Below are 26521 nucleotides of genomic sequence, written 5' to 3'. Positions count from 1 at the left end.
TACTGTCAAGCTAGCTCAAGCCATTCTACTGGTAAATGCAGAAGCCTTACTCCAGGTGAGACATTTATTTCTGTTTAATTGGTTAAAAACTAGTACTGCATACAACTTCGGTCTGCCCAACCTGCCATTTTACAGAGCAATAAGAGTCAAGCTATGCCATGGTGTTCTTTCTGAAAATGAAATACATAATTTAGAATCTAATTTCAAGACAACATACACATAGCAGACCAAAACACAGACCGTATTTTCTCATCTCAAAAGAGGAAGGCTGCATATTAAAACATTCTAAAAACTAAATCAATGATTTTACTAACACAGATGGAGAATGAAACCATTATTACGCTTATGAACTGAATGCTGTTCTTACCTGCTGCCTCTGCCTTTCTAGTTCAAGGGCAGCTTTTACTTCTGCTTCTTTTACCTAAGAAAATATTGAAGTGATACACTATAATTACTACAGAACACAGTATATTTGCTGTGAATTGCAACTACATAATTCATTGGAGAAGCTGCAGTAACTGAAAGTTATGTACTTACCATAATGATACGCATATAGGACCAGGTCCACTTTCCTCTGCCCCTACGACAAAGGCCAGCATGACATAGACAGTTTGGCATTGAAAGCGTTACTATGCTACCCGACTTCTTCCATTACCTATAAACCTGTGTATATATAAGGACCCTTCTCCAGGTCTCTGTACACCAGTATTGAGGCATTTTAAATAAATAAACCAGTAAATAAGGTGCTCTGAAAGAGCTCTCAATCCAAAATAACAACCCAGACTACCTGTAGCAGGGAGAAGGAGGGAGGGTTTGTAAAGGAAGATGGACAAGGCCTACACATCTATTGTTATGGTAAGTTCATACCTCTAGGACAGAGTCTAAAGTTTGTCAAAATGTACTGACCCTCACATGAGCAGCTTCTTTAAGAAGAATCTCCAAAGACAACTTGAAGTAGAAATCAGCAGACATAAAAAAAAAAATGGTACAAAGATGAAAACACTTGCATCCTAACCACTATTAATAATTACGTTGGATTTGGAGTTTTCCAGAGGTAGTTTTCTTGGAACTGTAACTAGAACCACATTAAATAAGCAACCTGAGTGTGGATCCTCTGCCAATATATCTAATTAAACAGTATCCCAGTATGAGAATTACTTTAATTTCTAGAAATTACCTATAAGATCGAAAATAAGCAAGAAACAGTGCTACTGATCTCTAGTAGAGTAGACAGACTGAGGAATGTATCTGCTGTCAGGGGATTAGTCTAGCCAACATTACAGGTCACAAAAAAATCAAGCAGAAATGATAAAGGTGAGATAATTTAAATAATAAATTGGATTTAGGCAATATTGCAAATCCACCAGCCTACTAGGGGCATGGCCAGACTGAGGACAGAAGTTCCTAAACATAAATGAATATTTACAGCTATTGAGCTATACCTTAGGCCTGAAAGGGTAAAGATTAGATAGGCTTAAAATAAAGTTATTAAACCCCTCAGGCAGATGGGAAGAGGGACAGAATGGGTACTAAAAGCTCGACCTTTTGCAAATCTCAAAGAATGAGGTCAAACCTTAAAGTACTAACAGCTAATGAGCAGCACTGAGAGTCATGTTACCACATACCTAGCTTAATAGCCTTGAAAAGAACAAAAAACAGGTTATTGGCTCAGGTTTATAAGAAGGCTAAGGATTCCTTAAAAAGATGGAATGGATGTGAAGAGCAAGCTTACCCAAGGCTATACTTTTGGAGCTCTTTTTGGCTGCTGCCTTGTCCATGAGGAGCAAATTATCTAGGAAGTGTAACTTGATGGTTATGATCTAGAGAATTAAGAGGGGGTCTAAGGAAAATAGGTGCACCCATACAGCCTGTGCCTCAGAAAAAAAAATGATGTAGGGATCACACCATACACACACTTTGAAAAGAAACCATAACAGATGAAGAAGATGCGATAACATAATCCCCTGTAGCAATTAGTCAGAATGAAGGAATCCAAGAGGCTAGGCTGGCAACCTTCACAGGAGTCATGGAGAACAGACTAACACTAAAACACAGTGAAATCTCAAAGTCAAGAGGGGAACAGATGGGAATGAATAGTCTATAAGGATACAATGGGACATTCAGAAGAACAGAACTAGGATGAAAGACAAGCATAAAGGGGAGCAGATAGGCATGGGTATAAATCTAGATAGCTGTCCTAAAGCGGATGCCTGTCAGTCTAGAAAAGGAAAGGCAGCAAAGACAGTAAATGGAAGAAAAAATTAATAGTACTGTGAAAGCAGCTGAACTGGAGGGATAATTATTAACAGAAGACAGTCAAAACAGAAAAAAATGAGTTCTAGTCCTGGCAATGCCACCAACATGGAGAAAAAGTTAAGGGTAAAGAGTGTATACCAACTGGAAAACAGCTCAGTAAATGTGTCAAGATATGGCAAATGCAGTGCTATGCCTCACTAACTGTACTGGAAAGACTGCAGGACTTACTTTCCAAGGAAGAAGAGAAAAATATAGTACTATATACTTGATTTGAAGCTGTGTCCTTGTGTACCTCAAGGCAAGGTGAAAAAAAGGAAGAGTTATCATCCAAAAACAACTAAAAGGCCCTCCTAAAGAAAAGGTCATACTGAAGTGGCTTTCCAAGTACAGCCTGTCTTTGCAGTGGCTATGATTAAGCACAACAGGCTTTAAGAAAACCACACTGAATCAGAAACATCAAATAGGCAGCGTGGATAAAGGGAGCACAAGGATAAGTCTGTGTCCAAATCTGATAAAGTTGGGTATGTGAGTCTAACACCTCCAATTTACATTAAAAAAGTTCCATGAGGAATAAATATGAATATAAATAGATAAAAGGGCCTGAAACCAGACATTTCACCTTGCAAGGACTAGGATTTTATGTTCTATGGAGCAGAAACTTGAAAAAACATTAAGACATGTGAATGTCCTTCAAGCAGAGAAAGTAGACATTTATTAAATTAAGTCAAATCTGGCAGGCAGCTGTTAAGCCTTGCATGGAGCATCACGTGAGCAATCTATCCTTATTCCTCTGAGTGTGTGGAACAGACCTACATGGGTACTAAAACTGCCACAGGGGTGTTACAAAACTGGCATGACACTGCTCCCTGAATCCAGCCCTACAGACAGAGCTATTAGGTGCAGAAGTAAGCATACGGTGGTGATGTAATTTCTCCAGACAGGCAGTGATGACGTACATCTGAAAATTATACTGTGTGAATGGGCTATGTTAACCAATAGCATCTGATGATTTTATTCATCTCTGAAAGGGCGAGGAGACAAGGACAGTGGAGCTGTGAGCAGCTGCACAAATGACCTGTAATACAGCTAACTGACAGAGCTTGAATATTCCGAAAAAAGATAACCTTAAATCAATTACTCCAGCAAAAACAAAGGTAGCCTCCACTATGCTTAAAATTTAGCTGTTTGTTAGTGCACAACACTTTAAGGGCTTCAGTTAAGATTAATTATAGCTTGACAGGGTAATTAGGCATTGTGTCAATTGTACTGTTTGTAAACAATCATAAAAACAAAATAAAATAACTTTCTGTACTCAAGAAAATTTTACATGAACAACTAAAGATGTTTGTGTGTGTTTATTATTTGGTGCCAACATACACACTTTTATTAAAGTATGATCATAAAAACGGATCGGATGTATAATTAATCATAAACTTGAAAATCCTGTAGCATAACATTTTTGGCATGCCCGTGGTGATGTTTCAAGTAACTGACTTGAGACAAATTCATTCTGAAGAAAGAGGAGGAAATCCCACAATTTACTTTTAAAAATACAAGGAAACTATAGATAGCTTAAATATATTTTTAAAATCCTGTGGACAATCAGGACTTTGAGTGGAAGCTTTCAGTTTTTAAGAAATGGAGGGTTCTAATCAATGTATCACTTACCTACTTGTTTTACTTACTGTTTTATTTGATTAACTGCTTCAGAATTTGAAACAATAGTTGTATGCTGTGCTATTCTCTTTGATTACTTGAAGACTTTTAGTCTAGTTGGTAGGAGTTCTAGAAATAAGGTTCTGTTTTTTTTTTTACTTTGTCATTTGTATTGTTTAATTTTATTACTGTTGCATATATCATCATCATCATCATCATCATCAGTTCGGACTTTTTGGATGACTTCCTAAAGACAGACATTCAGAGTATGACTAGGATGTCTAAGGATAACACAATATTTTCTTCCAGGAAGCAATTCCAATGATCGATAACAGACAGGAACTGGAAGATCCATTACTACTAATGTTACAGTCGATCTTACTGAAAAAGATTTTAGCAGGCAGCACATCACAGACTGCATCTTTATTACCAATTGTTAACACCGATATAAAATACACATACCAAGGTACTGACAGACAAATTTGGAAAAACTGCTGGTTACAGAAAACAAAACTTCTGTACATTTTTTATAGTTACTAAATTCAATTAACTGAATATAACACCAAGCAGTCTCCATGTTTTTTAAAGTGTCAGCAATACAATTTATTTAAGGAGCTACAACAAAAGAAAGCTTTAAAGGAACCAGACAGCAACAGCCCATGGAAATGCCTTGAAGTGGATCTAGATACAAAACAAGAGACACAAAAGCAAAAAACAACAAATCCATGACTTAAATAGTTGATCTCCACAGTAGAATTAGATAATTATACTGTGGAAAATTAATAACCAAGTTAAAGTAAATGAAAAAACTAGAAAAAGAAATTGCAGAGAATATCTAACAATTTTGTTAAGATAAAGCAAGTCCTATTGCAGCTGAGAAGGAAGTCTCACAACAGCAGGGAAACAGAAGTCAGTGGAAGCCAGTGCCAAAGCGCTGTGAACAATGAAACCAGCTCACGAAGTGAAAAAAATGGTCAAACGCTAGCGCATGAAGCATACAGAAAGAAGTTCTTCAGATCATGTATGTACAAGTACACCTACTGTTCTAATGCAGAATGGTGTGTCCAATACCAGTGATAATACAAGCAGAAGAAATCACAATTTTCATTTCCAACACGGGGAAAAAAGCAAAGAATTAAATGTCTTCGCTGACAAACAATATGGGAAATAACAGGGGAGAAGCCAATAATATTAAGGTATGTGTCAGTCCCTTTATTGAACTTTCTCTCCTTAACAAAAGCAATGAAAATTGACTTCACTGATAAATAATTAAAAAAAAACAGTGGTAAACTTGTCTGGATACATTTTAGAGGATGAAGTGTGCAGACTCTAGGCTACCGACTTAATTTTTTCCCCAACTAACCTACCCTGCTACTATATGCTCAAGACTGAAGTTCAGAATGTAAGAAAATGCCAGAGTTGTTTGGTTGGTCTTGATGCAAACAAAGCATTTGTTAGAGTCAGTTGGGATTTTGTGTGTAAGGCAATGGTAGTATTTGTGTTCACTGATAGAATAATATGATTAATTAGGAGAACATATGAAAGGACAAGACAAGAATTAAAGTAGGAGGGTTACTTCTCAGACAAGCTGTGTTTGAAAAGAGGAACAAGGCAGGGCAGCATTCTCTTCCCCTTTATTACTCAATATAATATATATGGTAATGAAAAAAGCTAACTTTAGGTGCAGATGATATTTTGTACTTGAAGAATCCAGAAAAGGACATTTTGGTACTCTAGAACATTTTTGTGACAGTTTTGAGTCTATTCAGGACATGAAATTAATGAAGATGAAACAGACTATAATCAATAAACTATGTATCTACATATGAACTGGTATGGCAATACCCATATTTATGGAGACGAGATAGAGTGAAGTATTTAGGTATATGGATTAAAAAGGACTGCATTACGGCATGTAAGGATATGTGAGAACAGACTACACAAAATATAATGCAAAAAATGAGAAGTTAGAAGCTCTTGTTTATCGACAGTAAGATACAAGCAGTGTCAATGTTTTAGTCCCATATACAGATCAGGTATATTTTTTTTATCAATCATAGGAGAAGTTGTGGAAGATTATTTATGCCAAGGTTACAGAAGATGAGCCTCAACAACTAACAGTTAAGACAGGGAGAGATGAGATAAAAACTGTGATGTATAATTGATTTGCAGGGAAGTCTCCAAGAACAGATGGTATTCCTGTGGATTTTTGGGAGATAATGGTAAAAGTCTTGGAAGAAAGCTCTGGCAGTTGTACTACCTAAAGGGGGTAAAGACCTGTCAGACTCAGCTTCAAATAGACACAAATTTCGATTTTAAACCATAATTGTGAAGTGTTTATGTTTATACTAGCTAAAACTACAGCAAAGGTGTTGTCAAAATTAATAGAAATGGATCAATGTGGTTTTGTGAGGCAAGGCAAACACCTGACATTAACAGAACAATAATGCCCCACAGGGAAGGAGAATGTAAGAAAATACCACTGCTGTTGTAAGTCTTGATGCAGAGAAAGCATTTTACAGAGTAAGCTGGTGTTTTATGAGTAGAGCAATGCAAGCATTTGCATTCCCTGATACAATAATAAGGATGATTAGGAGGCTATATGAGGGATCAGAAACAAAAATTAAGGTGGGGAGTTCCTCTCTGAGAAGCTGCATTTGAACAGAGAAACCAGCCAAGGGTGTCCTCATTCCCCTTTATTTGCTTTATATTTAGAGCGACTGACATAGAAAATAAGGGACTCAAATACAAGGATATAACTGGTATGATAATCAAGAAAAGTTAGCTTTAATTTGCAGATGGCATCAGTTTGTACATGATAAATCCAGAAAATTACTTTTTTTTTTGGGGGGGGGGGGGGGGGCAGCCTAGATGACCAAATTAATACAGCAAATTTTTACAGCTCTGCTTAACTATAGTCAAGGCAGGAAAAAATATTTTTTTAGGGAAATTTCATCACAGCTTATTAACAGTCTTGGCTTCATTATTTTCAAATTTAGTGGAAATATTCAAAAATTTTCCTGTGATTATTAACTGGAGATTATTTCATCATGAACAGCTCTAAGCACTCTCACACTGACACATCCTTGAGGAAGGACTTAGTGCCATCCACTCTACAGAAATCATCTCTGAAAACACACGGTTTCCAAGAGAATTTAGAAAATTTAACAGAGAGCTGTCTTAAACAGATGATTTCAAAGAACTGCTTCAGCAACAAACCAAAATCTCTGACATGGAAACTGCCGTAAATTATATAGATGGAAGGCTAAAAGAATAATAATCCCAAACTGACTTTCTCCTCAAACAGAATCCATGGCTTCTTAATAAGCCAGATGACCTGGAAAATGGAGAAAGGAGATGTAGTATCAGAATTTTTGGACTTCCTGAGAAAACTGAAGGTGAGGACAATTTGTTTCCTAAATACATGGCTTCCTGAGTTTTTAAATTTACAAGAGTGCCTATCTTAAGGTATTGAAAGAGCCCACCAAGCTTTAGGTAAGCCAGCATCATCATCATCTTCACAACCAAGATCCATTGTAATAAAATTCTTATCCTATATTGATAAAGAGTTAATACTTAAAGCTGCTTGAACAAAAGCCCCTTTGAAATACAAACAGAATTCAATCAGACTTGATAATGATTACTCAGCTAAGGCAATGGATATGAGAAGGAAGATTGTTCTCTTGTCAAGACTCTCAAACAAAATAAAATTAAAGCTCAAATAACTTTCCCAGCCAAACTCAAAATCCAACTGTCAAATGAATTTAAAACTTTCAACAACCTAGAAGAAGCTTCATCTTTCATCAGAAACAATATCATACCCATCACAGATGACATGGACTGGTCATCTTCATCTCTAAAGAGAGCTTCAGAAAAAAAATCATAGATTCATGTGAAAATGTAAAACAGAAACAAAGGATAGAGCCTAACTCAATGAATTACAACAAAACTGTAAAAGCATCAGCTTGTAAATGATTTCTGTTTTACTTTATTCAATGTTATAATATCTTATAATATTTACAATCAAAACTAAGGTTGATTTGCAATGAATAATTCATTTTATTGTCTTTGCAAGCAGCATTTGCATTCTTAATTTGTCACAAACATTTCTCACAGGTAACTTGTTTCTCATCAGTTAATTCAAAAGTTTATTTAAAAAATTAACGGTTACAAAATGCATTTCTACTGTAGTCAAAGTTAACTCTCACGGGTGAATTGTTTCTAATTTTGCACTACAGACAGCTGTTTACACATTTATTAATTTGTAATTAGCTGGGTGGTTGGTTTAAGAGTGATTGGATCTGTTGTGCTTTTTCAAATTAGGTTTTAGCTGCATATTGTGGAGATGAATTCTGTTTAAAACTATCTGTGTGTGTGTGACTGCCTGAAATTTGCTTCATTCTGGGGTGATGGGAGAGGTAAATGAGGAATGTGAGTTTGTGTTGCAGTTTTTTTTCTCTCTTTCTGCATGTGGAATGCTGCCCTAGTTCAAGGTAAAAAAAAAAAAAAAGAAAGCTGAAGGTTGCTCATTTTCGCACTGACCGTTATTTTAGTGGAGATTTCAGTAAGAAATCTTTACACTTGCCTTAAAACATTTTCATGAGCTGTTTTTGGACTTGAGTATTTCTTATGCAGTTGCTGCTTAAACAAGGGTTTCCTGTTCTTACTGTTTATGAAAGGACGTTATAAACTTCCGTAATAAAGCTCCTTCCTGTGCTGAGTGGTTTAGAATCACTTCCTTTCCCTCTAGAAATGAGCACTTTTAATTATGTCAGTACTTGCATTGTTTGTATGAAGATGTATATTTGGAAACGAGCACTAATAGTGTTTTTCTGCCATGTAAACATTGCAAGTGTACTATGTGACTCTAAAGAGAAGAATGTTAAAATGTGAGACCAGTAATTGCAGCTATACGAGTCACAATGAAGAGCAAGATACCAGTGACAAACAGATCTTTCAGGAAACTGGAAGCACTAAAGGAAACAGAAGACTGCAAGGGGTATCAGACAGGGTGATAGACAAAGATCTTTTATCATATTCTCATAGTAATTCTCCCTGCTTTAATGTTCCCACTGACATGCAATGGGAGATCAATAGAAATCAGAGACTTGGGAGGAAAGCAGAAAGAATCAGTAGAGCCAGACAGGTTATCTTCATATTTCAATCATGTGCAACTGGTTTGTTTTCCGGAACACCTTCAGAAGTGACTATCTAGCTATTAGTGGAAATCACTGCATGCAACCAAAGTTTGTTTTTTAAATACTGTTTGCATACTTCATGGTAATCAGGAAGAAGGATCTCCTGAGGCAAATTTCAGTAATATTCCAAATCTTATTAGTGATTAGGGGCATTCGGTGAAATAAGGTAAGAACTGAAACAACTGTCCTTCGTTTGGCTGAGTTATTGTAGTTGTGTAGATTACAGTAAAGATTTTCCATTCCAGAGGTAGTTCAGAAATGTACCTGGCAAATACAGAATTCAACACTGCCTGCCCAATGCTAGATTTCAGAAGAGTGATGGGTGGCTACATACAGGGATTTCTGGGGAATGTCTTGGTCATCCAACAAAGGGAGAGACACTAAGGGTTTAGCTCTCCATCCAGATGTGACAGCTAAAAGGCAATGGAGAGATTTACTTCCAGGGTGCACAGCAGGCTATTCCATCTTCCACCTTTCTAGACAGTTGAGAAGCAGAGATTATACATGGAAATAGTGAGCGTTCAGTCCCAAAATACATAGAAGGGAGTGGTACAAACAGATAAATTCCACTTCACCATTATCACATCTAAGTAGGATTCAGAATTTCTGTTACATAGTTTGCACAATACTTTGGTACAAGTCTAGTATGTGAACTTTACCATTTCTTATGACTATTTTAATATGTGTGGAATGCTGAAAGAAGTCAGCGTTTAATGTGTATTGAATGCTGTAATTGCGGAGTATAGGTGCCCTACTAATGGGACCTGTATAATTTCTTGAAAACGCTTCTTGTGCTAAACCTGAAGCTAATGAATCAACAAGTTTTGGCATTTTATCTAATATATTTTTTGAGAAAACAGATACCAATGGCTTGAGGTGAAGGCAGCATGGAGAAATGACTGTATATAATGTATGACTTATGCATTGTTCCATTAAATCTGAATTAGATGCTCTTCATATCTTTTACAATGTAATACTAAAGTAACAAGTATAGGTAATGATTATTGTTATTTCAGTATGTTTATAGGTAAAGATGGCATTTCAATGAGTCAGTTTTTTATTTATTTGTGTGTTGACATTATGGATGCTGGTGTGCATTCAGAACCATTTGATGAATGAAGACACTAAATTTAGGGAGTATAGAAGCCATCTATATGAATACCTCTTAGAAATCTAAGCCACTCCTCTGAGTGGTTTTATTTTTTTATATAGAGAAGATAATAAAACATGCTTGCTATGTGAAGTAGTAACTGATATGACATATCTGTGTAAGTTGTACTTCATACAAACAACAAATGTATTCATATTGATTTAACAAGGAACAATGTAGGATTTTACTTGATGTTAATTCCAGACGGCTCACTTACATTCTCATTTTACTTGACTGATGCTGTTACAATTACAGTTATGCTTTCATACCAAACTCTTATATTAAATTACCTCATAGTTATAGATTCACATTACTGCCGATTTGTTTTTGTTTAATAGAATAGTATCATCTTTAAGTACTTTAATTACTTAATATAGTCTCTAGTAGTTAATATTTGTTTCTTTACTAATGTTGGTTAGTCTGATGGATCTGTTGTTCATCTATTGGACTAGGTTCATAGGTAGGTACTAGGCTATTGGCCCTGGGGCCTATACAAGCCCAGCCAAAAAGGTACCCTGGCTTTTGCCACCCAAGAAAATTATTTTCCTATGCCACTATCGAGCAGAGCCACAGAGGTGATCCCCGGGGTGAATTTCCTATTTCCCATCCAATCATCAAGATTTTTCTTGAAAAGTGCTAATGAGGAGCTTTATTTGATATAGATAGGTAGTTTATTCCAGAGTATGGGAAGTCTCTGGGACAGGAATCTATCCCTCCGGCATGTTCTGTTTATTGTGGTGACAAGGTTTAGGTCCCTAGAGCGTGAGGTTCGGAGGGATTGGGATTTCTTTAAGTGGAGCATGTCCAACAGCTCTGGGTTTGACATAGCTTTGTATGTTAGGCAGAGATCACCTCCGAGTAGGCGATATGTGACGGAGTAAAGCTGGAGTTTTTTGAGACGGTCTGCGTAGGGCATCTGTTTGAGGCCGGTAATCCTCTTTGTGAGGTATTTCTCCGACCTTTCCAGTTGTTGTAGATGTCTTGTGAGGTACTTATGATAATTCCATGGTTGATGTTAAAGTTTAATAATTATATTGTAATAATATTTTATTCATTATTTTTATTACTTTGATCATACTTTTTCTTATCAGGCCTGAATTTCTATGTCATATTTTCCTAGTAAATATGGTGTTATACTATTTATAATAATTACTTATATATTTCCATTACATTTTGTGGTAGGATAAGTTATTGGTTTCTAGTAGCTATTATTGACGTTAAATATTTATTTATATTTTTGTGGATTTAACTTTATTATCTTTAAACATTAATGGTTTAAAAAAATCCAATGAAAAGATCAAACTTGTTAAGACATCTAAATAATAACAAAACACAAGTGGCTTTCCTTCAAGAAACCCATTTTAACACAACTGAAAAGGATAACTTTATAACTCTTGCACAGTCTTCTCATAAAGCTAAGAGAAAAGGAGTTATGATACTTTGGAAGAAAAATGTTGTTAGTCCCCAAACAATCTATTATGAAGATCAAGAAGGGTTTTTTACCCTTGGTATTCTGAAATTCAATAAGAGAATATGGACTTTGGTAAATATTTATTGGGTTTCTGGTATAGGGAAAAGCACCGATAAAAAACACCCAGACCTTATAACTACTACTTATAAATCTAACTTAATATTAGGGGGTTATTTCAACTGTACTCTGGGAGATTCTGACACTACTAATAAAATATTATTAAGACTTACTCCCACACAGCGAATATTTTTAAAAGATGGACTAAATAACTTAATACATTTAAAATGAAAGATACTAAATCATTACTCTTTCTCATTGAGACCATAAATATGTTACTCAAACAAGAACAGATAGAGTTTTAGATTCCCATGACTTAAGTGCTAAAATTTCACATTTGAGTATAACTCCTTTCATAATTCTCTCATCTTCCAAGTTTCAGACTGACTTTAGAAGGTTGTCATTTTCAACAAGAATTCCGGCTCATATAACTAAAATTAAAGATTTCAAACAATGGTCAATATCAGAGTTAAATTTTTTCTTGAAACAAATATAGCATCAGATGTCAATTTAATTATGATTTGGGAATTCTTAAAAGCTTACAATTATGGTAGAATTCTCACTTGGTACAATAATAAAATTAAAGAATGGGACTCAGAACTACAAAATGTCAAATCTCAACTTCTAACAGCTAAATCTATACTTTCTAAAAATAGTAATTCTATCATCAAAATAGAAGAACTAAATAAGCAATACCTGGCCATTATAACTCAAATCAAATTTAGCAATGGAACGATTAAAAATGAACTCCTACTCATCACCTAAACATATGCATAATTTATCAATAAGGGTTAAAATGAGTTAAAAACAACTGGATACTGGAGATATTCAATTATGCCTTTAAACATTACTATACTCTTCAAAATAAAATTTGACAACCCAAATGTTAACTCTTCCAAATTAAACCTAAAATCTCTTAATATTAAAAAAATTCCAGTAGAATTAAAAACTAAACTTCAATCACAAATATCATGTAAAGAAATAATAGATACAATTAAAAATATAAAAACAAAGGTCCAGGAATGGATGGTTTAACAACAGATATCTACAAACTTTCTCCTTCTTTCATCATATCTTTCTTTCATAAAACTCTGATTGAAATTCAATCACAAGGAAAGATTTCTCCTTCCCGGAGATATTCAATAATCACCCCTATCTTAAAAGAAAATAAAGACCCTCAATTTTGTGGCTGTTACAGACCCATCTCTCTTCTAAATAACGACTCTACGATTTTCATGTCTATCATTGCAGATAAAATAAAATAACCTTCAACTCATATTAATCAAGCATGATCAAACAGGCTTTATACATAACAGACATGCTCATGATAACTACTACTACTTCTTTCGGCTGCTCCCATCATAGGTTCATAGGTTCATAGGTTCATACTAGGCTATCTGCCCAAGGGCATTTATAAGCCTAGCCCATAGTTATGTGGCTTTCGCCACCCCTTTAGTTTGAATAAAAACTATGCCTATAAAAAAAGAAACTGCCTGCCTTTCACTGTAGTCAGGGATCGAACCCTGTAATCTGCACACATAAAACCATCCCCCTAACCACTAGGCCAGAGGAGGTCAGGGGTCGCTACAGCAGATCAACTGTTTCCATTTCTTCCTGTCCTCTGCATCTTGCTCTGACACACCAACCACCTGCATGTCCCCTCTCACCACATCCATAAACCTTATCTTAGGCCTTCCTCTTTTCCTGTTACCTGGCAGCTTCATCCTTAGCATCTTTTTCCCAATATACTCTGCATCCCTCCTCAGCACATCCAAACCAACGTAATTTTGCTTCTCTGGCTTTGTCACCAAACCTTCCAACCTGGGCTGACCCTCTAATATACTTATTCCTAATCCTGTCCAACCTCATCACACCCAGTGCAAATCTTAACATCTTCATCTCTGCCACATCAAGCTCCGACTCCTGCCTTTTTGTCAATGCCACCGTCTCCAACCCATATAACATAGCTGGTCTCACTACCCTCTTGTAGACCTTCCCTTTCACTCTTACTTGTACTTGTCTGTCACAAATCACTCCTGAAACTCTTCTCCACCCACTCCATCCTGCCTGTACTCTCTTCTTCACCTCTCTTCCACACTCACCATTACTCTGAACTGTTGATCCCAAGTATTTAAACTCATCCACCTTCGCCACCTCTACTCCCTGCATCCTCACCATTCCTCTATCCTTCCTCTCATTCACACACATATATTCTGTCTTAGTCCTGCTGACCTTCATTCCTCTTCTCTCTAGAGCATATCTCCATCTCTCCAGGGTCTCCTCCACCTGTGTCCTACTCTCACTACAGATCACAATGTCATCTGCAAACATCATAGTCCACGAGACTCCTGTCTGATCTCGTCTGTCAACCTGTCCATCACCATTGCAAATAAGAAAGGGCTCAGAGCTGATCCTTGATGTAATCCCACCTGCACCTTAAACGCATCCGTCACTCCCACCGCAGACCTCACCACTGTCACACTACCCTCGTACATATCCTGTACCACTCTTACATACTTCTCTGACAATCCCGACTTCCTCATACAATACCACAACTCCTCTCTAGGCACCCTGTCATGTGCTTTCTCTAAATCCACAAAGATACAATGCAACTCCTTCTGACCTTCTCTGTACTTCTCCATCAACACTCAGAGCAAACATCGCATCTGTAGTGCTCTTTCCTGGCATGAAACCATACTGATCACTAATCATCACCTCTTTTCTTAACCTAGCTTCCACTACTCTTTCCCATAACTTCATGCTATGACTGATCAATTTAATCCCTCTGTAGTTACTACAGCTCTGCACATCACCCTTATTCTTAAAAATCGGTACCAAAACACGTTTTCTCCATTCCTCAGGCATCCTCTCACTTTCCAAGAGTTCATTAAACAATCTAATTAAAAACTCCACTGCCATTTCACCTAAACACCTCCATGTTTCCACAGGTATGTCATCTGGACCAACAGCCTTTCCATTCTTCATCCTCTTCATAGCTATCCTTACTTTCTCCTTGCTAATCCACTGCACTTCATGATTCACTATCCGCACATCATCCAACCTTTTCTCCCTCTCATTCTCTTCATTCATCAGCCCCTCAAAGTACTCTTTCCATCTGCTCAACACACTCTCCTCTCTTGTGAGTACGTTTCCCTCATTATCCTTTATCACCCTTACCTGCTGCACATCTTTACTAGCTCGGTCCCTCTGTCTATCCAGTCGTTACAGGTCCTTTTCTCCCTCCTTAGTGTCCAACCTTTTATACAACTCTTCATACACCTTATCCTTAGCCTTCGCCACCTCTCTCTTTGCCATGTACCTCATCTCCTTATACTCTTGTCTACTTTCTTCATCTCTCTGACGATCCCACTTCTTCGCCAACCTCTTTCTCTGTATACTCTCCTGTACTTCTTCATTCCACCAACAGGTCTCCTTGTCCTCATTCCACCAACAGGTCTCCTTGCCCTCCTTCCTCTTTCCAGATGTCACACCAAGCACCTTTCTAGCCATCTCTCTTACTAGCTCTGCTGTAGTTACCCAGCTATTCGGTAACTCTTCACTGCCACCCAGTGCCTGTCAACTCTTCCCTGAACATCACCTCACAATTACCCTTTTTCAATTTCCACCATTTGATCCTTGGTGCTGCCCTCACACTCATCCTCCTCTTCTTGATCACCAATGTTATCCTACAGACCACCATCCTATGCTGCCTAACTACACTTTCCCCTGCCACCACTTTACAGTCTCCAATCTCTTTCAGACTGGCCCTTCTACATAAGATATAATCCACCTGTGTGTATCTTCCTCCACTCTTGTATGCAACTCTATGCTCCTCCCTCTTGTTAAAATATGTATTCATCACAGCCATGTCCATCCTTTTTGCAAAATCCACTACCATCTGACCTTCTGCATTCCTTTGCTTAACACCATACCTACCCATCGCTTCCTCATCCCCTCTGTTCCCTTCATCAACATGCCCACTGAAATCTGCTCCAATCACCAGTCTCACACTTTGGTACAGTCATCACCACTTCATCCAACTCACTCCAAATGTTTTCTTTCTCATCCATCGCACACCCAACTTGTGGAGCATATGCACTAGCATCATTCATCATTACACCATCAATTTCCAACTTCATAAACATCACTCTATCCGACACTCTTTTCACCTCCAAAACAAACTTAGCATATTGTTCCTTCAGGATAATGCCTACGCCATTTCTCCTCCCATTCACACCAAGATAAAACATTTTGAACCTGCCTCTGATACACCTAGCCTTGCTCCCCTTCCATCTTGTCTCTTGCACACACAATATACCAACCTTCCTTCAGTCCATCATATCAGCTAGCTCTCTCCCTATACAAGTCATACCGCCAACATTCAAAGTTCCGACCCTCACTATCACAGTCCTACCCTTAACATGCCTTCGGGCATGTCTTCCCCCTCTTCTCCTCCTTCGACCAACAGTAGCCCAATTTCCGCCAGCACCCTGTTGGCCAACAGTACTGGTGGCGGTCGTTGTTTACCCGCGCCTTGACCGATCCAGTATGTATATCTGTACTGTTGTCTGCATGTATGATTTGGCAAAATTTTACGCTCATGATAATATTAGAAGAATAGTAACCCTTACTGATTTTTTTAAATAGAAAAATGAAGAAGCCCTGATAATTGGTTTAGGCATTGAAAAGGTGTTTGATTCATTAAATTGAGATTATTTATTCAAAGTCCTAAATTTATTTGACTTTCCCCTTCTTTTTTTCTTTAATATTTATAATAACAACTTAGCTTGTGTGATACTAGGTCCATTTACTTCAGAATCTATTCCTCTAACCAAAGGTACCAAAACAAGGTTGCCTTTATCTCCAATCCTATTTACTCTGGCTATTGAAATCTTTGCTATCCTAATTCGAAATAATCCTATGATTAAAGGTCTTGATGTATATAGTCAAAATTCTTCCAAAATGATGTCATTTGCAGATGACATTCTACTAACACTACCTAATTCAAAAGAAACTCTTATAATTACAAACTTCAATAAATTTGCTTCAAGCTGTTTTGGGTCTTGCGTTTAATCAAACAAAATCTAAATACATGTTTTTAAGTAAGAAAAAAATACAACTTTGTAAAAATCATACTAGTGGAAAACAAACACAGTCCCTTGATTATCTGGGTATACATCAACATAGTTCTGTAGCACATACAGTAACAAGTAATTTTAATAACATTATAATCAAAAATATCACTGATAAATGCAATAAACTTTTCATTTAATTTGATGACAGACTCCAATTAATAAAAATGATTCATCTACCCAAAATACTATTTACAGTTGAAGCACTATTTTTTTCAGAAAAAAAATGAATGATATAAATAAGCTCTTATTAAAATTTATATTTTTCCTAATAAAAATAGAATAGCTTTTTCTCACCACATCAAACCATGGGATCAGGGAGAGATACTGAAATCTATATCAAAGTTTCTACATTTAAAATCATCTTTACCTGAGTAGTTCCAGATTATATTTCTAATTGGAAATCTTTACATTTAATTAGTTTACAAAGCTATAACAATCTTTCAAGCAAACTTCTCCTTGAAAGATCAATCTAATAAATTCTGTCACTTTGTTATATTTCACAGTACAATATTTCTATACCTACTAAATTTAATCTTATAAATTCTATATTTAATAATTAAAAAATTGCTAATGTCAACAATGAAACCTGGTTTGAAGCTTTAATTCCTTTTAGTATTACCAAAACTTTTTTTTTGATAAATTTCACAAGAACCCACTTGGTTCTTGGGAAGCTAAAATATTTAAACGTTGGCAACAATGTATTAAAGAACTCAAACTGAAAAAAACTGTCAGCTTATAAAAGATTTTGACTTGGATTCTACTGGTTATTGCTTCAAAATGTACTAACTTACTCCCAAGATCTCTGTAAAACTCTTAGTAACTCATTTTAATGAAATCTCTAAACTGATAAACTATATGAGATTATCTATAATCTCAAATGGAATTGTAACTTCAAAATTATACAAAATTTTAATAAAATATATGATGAAACCACAAGATAAATATTGGAATCCCATTACTATGGGTCATTTCTATTTTGCCCTGTGAGAACAAATATCATATTTTACCTTCAATTAAACATACATACTGGTCACAGTACTGGAGTATATTTAGCTGGAAGTTCTTGCACAGAGTGTTTCTAACCCCAAATAAACAAGCTAAATTTAGTAAAATCAACAATAGTTTTTGTTGGAGATGCAAACAAGAATATAAAGCTGACTGGTTACACATTTTATAACTGTTGTCTGCTGAAACAATTTTGGTGTGAAATAGATTTTTTTTTAAAGCTTTGTTTTCTGACTCCTTTTCATTATCATTTTTTCTTTATGTTAATGATAGTCTTGCTTTGAATAAAGATAGCTTATCTTTACTTTGGACTATACTTGCAGTTGCAAGTAAGTGTATAACCAGAAAATGGAAATCCACTGAAGTGCCACTTTTTTGAAAACTTTTTGTCCTTTCTAAAAGAAACGGTCCACAAGGAAACCAAAATTAAAGAATTCAGGATTTTTCCTAAGCCTTTTGCCAACAACCCTTGGAAAAAATTCTCTCTCTTATTGATATTTTTCAGCTGGATCATGACTCAGAAAAACAGAAGAAACTTCACACAATCTTCTTTGTACAAGGTTTTATTAGATTCTTGAGCACTGAAGACCTGACTAAAACCTTGTACGAAGAAGATTGCATGAAGTTTCTTCTGTTTTTTGACACTTCCTCTATTTATACATTATTACTACTTCTTTTACAGTTTAATCTGAGATATCACATTTTCACTGCTGTGATAGCTTGAGCATAGGGATTGGGACTTAGACTCAGAGACAGGAGGACTAATAGAATATTAGTCACGAAGAACTAGTAATGAGGTACTTTTATGGACTGAGATAAAGTAAAGGATATTTTCTTAGACCTGCTAAACAAGCCCAGCTCACCAGGGAGCAGGGAGACTCACACTTCCTGAGCTTCTCCACCATCATCAGAAGAGTCCAAGCTGATACCCCCTACATGCCTCCTGAGGATTGGAGGTGTACTGAGTGAGATTTTGATTCTGGTTTTATTTACACCTTCCTCTGTCTGGGAAGGCTACACTCACAGCTGTCAGGACCCCACCAATTCACTTACTTTTGCCTTTGCATATATTGTAAAAATGTATTTTGGTTAATGATTATTACTAGCTACTAGTGTATTATAATGCATTATTTTGTTACCATTAACAAAAAATTTTAATTTATTTAGTAAAAAAAAAAAAGAAAGAAAAGGATTTGAGTAAAAAAAAAAAAAAGACATTTCAGCGTTGTGGAAGATTTTGGGACCATTTCAAGTTTTTCCAGGACATAAAATTAATGAAGATAAAACAAAGGCTATATCCGTAAATTACATATCACACCGATTTCAGGTAACACTGAATTGTCCTCATATGCAGCCTGGCCAGTGGAATCATAGAGATCACAGGTTACTAGGCTAATGGCCCTGGGACCCTTGCAAACCTAGCCAAGAGTTTATCCCCGAAAAAGAAACCTCAGTCAGCACCTGTCACCACAGTCAATGAGGGACAAAGGTGGGAACCCTGGACAAATTTGTGGTTTCCCATCCACTCATCAAAGCTACGCTTGAAAAGGGTCAGCGAAGTACTGTGACATGTATGGGAAGTCTATTCCAGAGACGGGGCAGCCTCTGGGAGACAAACCTGTCTCTCCAGCAGGTTTTGTTGATGTCACATATTAGATTTATGTCTATCAAGCGGGTAATATATGAGGAGTTAGACTTACGGATATGGAGCATCTCTAGTAAGGCAGGGTCCAATACTGCCTTGTAGGTGAGATACAGATCACCTCTAAGCAATCTGTATGTTACTGAGTAGAGTGACAGTGATTTCAACCTGTCCGCATAGGACAGGTGTTGGAGGCCATGGACTCTCTTTGTGAGGTATTTCTGTGGCCTTTCCAGTTGGTGCAGGTGTTTGGAGAGGGACATACTAAACGGGGCCTTATACTCAATTACAGGTCTAATGAGGGAGGAGTACAGAGAGGTAATAACCTCTTTTTCTGGATGCAATCCCATTACTTATGGGATGAACCAAGTAAAAGGCTTTTCTGACCACTGCCACTGCATGACTGTTGAATGTGAGACTGCGGTCAATCTGATTACCCAGTTCTCTCATCACAGGTTGAGTGCTTAGGAAGTTGTCATTGATGTTTTTGCCAAATGGTACAACACATATTTTGCGTTTAACTTAAGGCAATGACTTTGGCACCAGTTATTTGTAGCTGTGAGACTCTCTCTGGAGTCAATGACAGCACCCAACTTACACTCATCCGCAAATTTGGTCAGCCACAGGCCGTTTGTCTTTGCCTGGATCTCTGAGAAGTACATACTAAACAGTAGGGGTCCCAGGACAGATACCTGGGGAACACCATTAGTGGCAGGTCTGCTGTTGGAGGTGGTGGCACCTATTTTGACTTTGTGGGTCCAATCTGTAAGCCAGTTGGCCACCCATCTGATGAGATAGTGATTAAAACCAAGTTGTGTCAGCTTTTCGATGATGCCCGAGTGGGGGATTGTGTCAAAGGTCTTGGCCAGGTTAAGGTAAGCTGTATGTACTGACTTTCCCTCATCCAGGGCCTTGGTGACCATCTCAAAGAAGTCAACTAAGCCTTGGTGACCATCTCAAAGAAGTCAACTAGGTTCAATAGGCAAGATCTGTCCCTGATGAATCCGAATTGGGTGGGGTCAAGTGCTTCAAGATTGCCTATGCCCTTGTTTACGAGATCCATAATAATATGCTCCATGGCTTTATAGATCAGACTTGTCAAGCTAATGGGGCGATAGTTCCCCGGGTCAGTAGTGGCACCACCTTTGTGTAAGGGGGTGACAATGGTGGTTCTTCACTCTTCTGGAATGAAGCCTGTAATTATGCTTTGGTTGAATAAGGTGCTCAATGCTGAAGCTAGTTCTTGCTGGAGATGGTGCAGAATACAGCCTGGGATGCTATCAGGTTCCATGGAAGCTGTGTTCTTTGCCTTGGACAGGGCACGATCTACAGAGATATGAAGTGTGGGACAAGCATCGGGTATGTCGACTGGGCCATTGGGGGGGCAATAAGGGGGTGAAGTTTGCGCTGAACCGATCAGCTACCAGGTTGGCTAAGTCAGTAGGATCAGTATACACGGTACCATTAAGTACTAATTTGGAACAAACTTCGGCTTTGCCATGGAGATTCCTAACGTAACTGAAGGACGTGTGGTTTCCCTTTGTTTCGGAGGCTAGTTTCAACTCATAACTGGCTTTGGAGGCTTTGACTAGTGATCTAATTTGCTTGTTGAGGTGGAGGAGGGAGTTATTCCGATTTGGAATTTGTTTCTTTTTGCCCTTGGACAACAGTTTCTTCCTTTTGTTGTAAAGCCTGTTGATTAAGGATGTCCACCAGACAAGGGTTCTTTGAGGAGTAGGTTTTAGTTCTGTTGGGTTGTCTGCATCTTCTGAGGGGGGCGGTGGTGTGAAGCTGCTGATACCCTCCCTTAGGAGGTTGTAGTCAGCTTTTGAGAAGTTTTTTAGCCTGGTTATGGCTGGGGAGGGGTTGAGTGGATAGAAACTTCGAAAGAGACAGACCGATGATCTGATCTCACTAGGGAAGAACATACTATGGGAGTGGTGCAGCGGTCACCCACACCAGTGAGAACCAAGTCCAGTATGTTATCTCCCCTTGTGGGTGGATGAGACTAGCTGGTCTAGTGCATTAGAACTGATGAGGTCAAAGAATTGTTGGGTGAGTGCATGAGTGCAGGAGCAGTTGGACCCAGTCTATGGTGGGAGAGTTGAAGTCACAGAGGATCAGGGTGTTAGGGGGTACCTTGATGGAGTCAAGTATGCCCAGGTAGGAGGAATGGGTGTCCCGAGTCATGGAGGGGGTCTAAAGCTGGCTACAACTTGAATGTCTCACCAACTGTCAGTTGCACCTGGAGTAATTCCAGTGCGTCATGCTGGTAAACCAGTCTGGAAGTGTGCCTGTCCTTAAAGAAGACAGAGACTCCACCACCCTTAGTCTTTCCAACCTCATTTTAGAGTCGGAAAGTGTGGAATGAGGTATAGCCTGCTTCGGTAGGGGTGCTCTCCACAGCCTTAAACCAAGTTTCTGTGACTGCACAGACATCAGCATCTTCCAGTGTGAGGAGAGCCTCCAGTGAGTGCATTTTCAGGTTAAGGCTCCTAGCATTGAGCAGCATGACCTTCAATTTACTTTTTGACCGATCTTTTATGTTGGAAGATTCGTCTTTGGGACATAGCCTAAAAAAGGTATAATGGGGAAGCATGAGCCTTGGCCAAGATCCGTAGCCCAGGGGTGACAGGTGGAGGCCATCTCTGGCAAATCATTGAGGCCTGCCAGCCATGTCATCCCATGCAGACAAATACTGTATCCCCCTGGAAAGACACCAGAAACTAAGCCAAATGTTGAAGTCAATCATTTCTGTTGTACTGTGGTATCATTCTTGGTGAAGGTAGGATGCTGCTTAGGGCTTGAGTCATATCTGCCTGGTGCACATATTCAGAGCTCGCAGCCATAAACCCCACAGATCTGAGGATTTCCCTTGCAGTGCAGTGAGGCACGGAGTAGAGGGTTCGGGAGAAGCTTGCCATGCTGAGGATTTTTTCCTGAAAAAGAGAGGCCTGTATACTGCTCGTGTTTAGTGTGCAACCCAGGCAGACTAGGTCCTGAATGGGAATGAAATGAGATTTCTTGAAATTGATGGTGAATCCCAGGTTGGCTAGCAGCCATACTGTAAAGTGTAAGATGTTCAAGGAGAGTGTCTGTGTACAGAGTCTGAATCCACAGGTCGTTCAGGTAAGGGAAAATCTGAATTCCCAGAGTGCGTCAGAAAACCACTACTGGGACTAGACATCTGGAAAAGTGGAAAGACAAAAGGATAAAGCAGTAAACTGAAAATGTGATGAGCCAGAGAAGAACGGGAGGAATTTCCTACAAGAAGGATGAATAGGGATGTGAAGCTACGCATCCTTAGATCTAAGGACACCAGAAAAACCTGAGAAAGAATGAAGAGCAGAAGGGTGTGGACAGGAAGCATTCTGAATGCAGGCACTTTCAGGAATGTGTTTAGCAGGGGTGAGATCTAGGATAGGCCTTCATTGTCCTTCCTTCCTTGGCAAAACAAACATCCTGAAATACAAACCTCTTCCTAAGAAGGGCAAATGTACTTTTTCTATGGTGCCCTGTGCTAGTAGATCCTAAATAATGGGACCAAGCAAAGGAAGCTGGTTGAGAAGTGGAAAGGGAAGCCCATTTAGAGACGTGACGCTTTCCAATGACATGGCGTAGCCTTCTTCGATAATGGTCTGAACGCATTTGTCTGTAGTTACTGCCACCTGGAATTGAAGAGAGCGCAAGAGTCTTTTTGATGGGGGAATAGAGGGATGGAGGGGAGGAATTTGAAGATGATCACAAACTTTTGCTTCCAAAAGGAGGCCTCTCAAGGGAAATCCCCAAGCTTGTCAGAAAATCTTTTCCTAGGTGCTTTTCCATGTTTGTGAGGGGGGTCTGGGATCCCTCTTAGCAAAGGAAGTGGATTTGGTAGGATAATTCCTATGATACCTAGGGAATGGAGAGAGAAGAATCTGCCTGCAGGCCTTCATAGTCTTGCCTTGTTCTTGCAGAACTTTGAACAGACTGGCATGGCCGCCTTTGGGCCAAACAAAAGTCCGCCTTTGGGCCAAACAAAAGTTCAATGTCCAAAGGGGAATCTAAGATTTTAGACTTGAAGTCTTCAGGGGTGGGCCGACCTCATAGCCATGTATATTGTCTGATCACTCAGCCTGCGGCAGCAGCTCTGGACATAGCATCCATCGCATCATAGCTGCAGCAATGTCTGACTATTTATGTAGCTTGGAACAGAAGGGACTGCAGTAGCCATTTAGAGGCTGATGCTTGAAGTTCTGCCATGACCTTATTTATTTATTTTATTTTATTTGTTTACTGGGATAGTCGTTCTGGATATATGTCCATTTTCAGCGGAGGCCCGGGGAGAAAAGCTCCAATTACACGAATTACAAAAATAACATTTAAAAAATATAAAATATAAAAAAGTATAAATACTAAATATAAACAAGTATAAAAACATTTACAACAAAGAATAAAAAACAAAGCGAGTATGTACAATGGTTCATGGTGTTCCCTAATAGGGATACACAATTCACATGGTCAGACACAATTAAGTCCTAGCCAGTGGGGTTAAAAATGTTTTGTTTCTATACAGTGACCCAAGCTTCTTATTGGTCTGTATGGTCTTGTTGACCTGTAGGTCAAATTTAAGATTACTGTCTATGATAACCCCTAGAAGTTTAGTGTGCTGGTCTGGGGAGATAGTGGTACCATTGTTCATAGGTTCATAGATTAGTACTACGCTAACTGCCCTTGCGAGCCATTTTAAGCTTAGCCAATTATCCCTTGTGAGACTCAAACCCAGCACCTTGTGTTTGTAAGGCATACAACTTAACCATTAGGCCACCCACCCTCCCTAACATGACAGTGAAAGAAAGTGTGGCAGATTTGCTGGTGGGGGTGCAGAGTAGAAGTTTAGTTTTACTGAGGTTCAGCAGTAGGCGTTGGTTGGCGAGCCAGTTCTCAACAGTCACTTGTGCCGTGTTTGCCTCTTAGCTATAATAATTGGACTGATTTATGTTTTATTTCTTATAAGCCAAGAGGCATTTACTTTGCTGGGAGCGATTATACGATTTGGTTTTATCAGTTCTCAATAGTATTGAATGCATTTTGGGTTAGGGCTTGCAGTTTGGATGGGGAGGTAGCGGAGCAGATCAGAATGGAATCATCTGCATACTGAATGCAGGTAGATTTAGGGATAGCAGTATGAAGGTTGTTAATAAAAAACAAAGAAGAGTAGTGGACCCAGTATGGAGCCTTGAGGGACACCAAGTGTGAGAGGTAGCTGGCTAGAGAGTTTGCCCTGCCATAACACTGCCTGTTGTCTACCAGTCAGGTAGGACTGGAACCACTGGATTGAGGAAAATAGATTTGAGAGCGATAATGAGAAGTTCATGGCTGACCATGTCGAAGGCTTTTGATAGGTCAAGAAAGAGGGCGGAGGATAGCCTATTGTTATTCCTATTTTGGTTTATGGTGTCAGTAAAGGAAAGGAGGGCTGAGGCCGTGCTATGGTTTGGTCTGAAGCCATGCTGGGAGTTAGATAGTAAGTTATTCTGTGTAAGGTATTGCATTAGTTGCCTGTGGACACATTTCTCCATTAAAGAATGGCAATGGGTCTATAGTTGGATATGTCTGTAGAACTTCCACCTTTGTGGAGTGGGATGACGTGGGATATTTTCCAGAGGGAGGGGATAGCGCTTTCAGATAAGGTGTTGTTGGCTAGGATAGATATGGGATATGCATTGGCATCTGCCGCTATTTGTAGGCATTCTGCAGGGAGGAAGTCAGCAGCGAGGGTGGTAGGTTTTAGTTTTTTTTATAAGTGTTTTGATAAAACTAGTGGATACCGGTTGGTAGCTAAATTGGGGTTGAATGGTGGGTTGATAAGGGGAGTTTAGTTTTATGGAGGTTAACTGATTTGCTAGGGATTGTATTGTTTCAGTGAAAAAGTTATTATAAGCGGTGGCTATGGTTTGCTAGGGTTGGGGTGGTAGAATGACCTGGATGTAGAAGTTGATTTAGGCCTGCCCAGAACTTTTGAGGGTGGTTTTGGTGTTTTCGTAAGAGATTTTGGTAAAAGCTTTTTTTGTCTAGTAAAACAGATTTTTAGTATCGTTCATGAGTTGATGATATTTTAAATGGTCAAGTGGGTCTTTAGTTGATCTCCAGCTGGCCCAGGCTTTGTTCCTAGTTTTGATTTTCGATTTGGTATCCTTTGTGAGCCATGGGGCTGTGTTTGATCTAGATTTTATCGTACGTGCTGGAGCATGGGAATCAAGGATGCTTAGGAATTTAGTGTTGAAGTAAGCTATACCCTCTTCTAGTGGTAGAGTTTTTAGTTTTGACCAGTCAACTGCTTTTAGTTCATTTAGGAAAATAGGAGCAACAAAGTTTTTCCTATTTCTAAGTGTTTTATATTTGGTCTGGTGGGGGTTTCCTGCCTTATGTTTTATGATATAGGTTAGTAGATGGTCACTAAAGTCATCAGGGAGAGTGCCAGTTGTGTACTGTTGGGGTTGGTTATTAACTAGGATCCAGTCTAGGATGCTTTCCCTGTTGATCAGTTTGTTTATTCTAGTGGGAGAGGTTATGGTCTGTTTAAACCCAGATAAGTTTATTGTTTGTTACAGCTTATGCAGAGACCGTAGCACAAACAGCAGGTATTTAGTCATTTGTGTTTGATAACAGCTCTGAATGCTACAGTGGATGATGCATAGACTTTCTTACTCCACCTATCCTTGGCACTACTGTCCTTCTCTGAGGGGAGGACAATTGCAATGGGAAGCAGCTCGGATAGCTTATTCCAGGTGAGAGAAATTGCAGCAGGATCAATCACAGGATTTTTATACATGCATTTAACCTCATCAGGAACCTTATAAAACCTGTTTGGTACTTTAGGAGCAAGTGGCTGAGAATCAAGTGTTAAGGAAGAAGAGTGAAAGGCATTCTGATAAGCCTCCAGTACTTGAGGGGATTGGTGAAGGGGCT

At 38.5% G+C, this 26521-nt stretch overlaps 1 protein-coding gene across 2 annotated transcripts in view; it reads right to left on the bottom strand.

Annotated features, from left to right (window-relative positions):
* The window catches only part of NFXL1 (nuclear transcription factor, X-box binding like 1), a 1793512-nt gene that overhangs the window by 493378 nt on the left and 1273613 nt on the right, over positions 1-26521 (bottom strand). For both annotated transcript variants that reach the window (XM_044062425.1, XM_044062424.1), the window contains exon 21: positions 368-421. In XM_044062425.1, the coding sequence (XP_043918360.1) occupies positions 368-421 (54 nt within the window). The remainder of the gene's footprint in view (positions 1-367; positions 422-26521) is intronic.

This window comes from Protopterus annectens, chromosome 2.part1 (assembly GCF_019279795.1).
Source record: "Protopterus annectens isolate FY-2018-M chromosome 2.part1, PAN1.0, whole genome shotgun sequence".
NCBI classification, from domain to species: domain Eukaryota; kingdom Metazoa; phylum Chordata; order Ceratodontiformes; family Protopteridae; genus Protopterus; species Protopterus annectens.
This window is presented reverse-complemented; position numbering and strand designations above follow the sequence as displayed.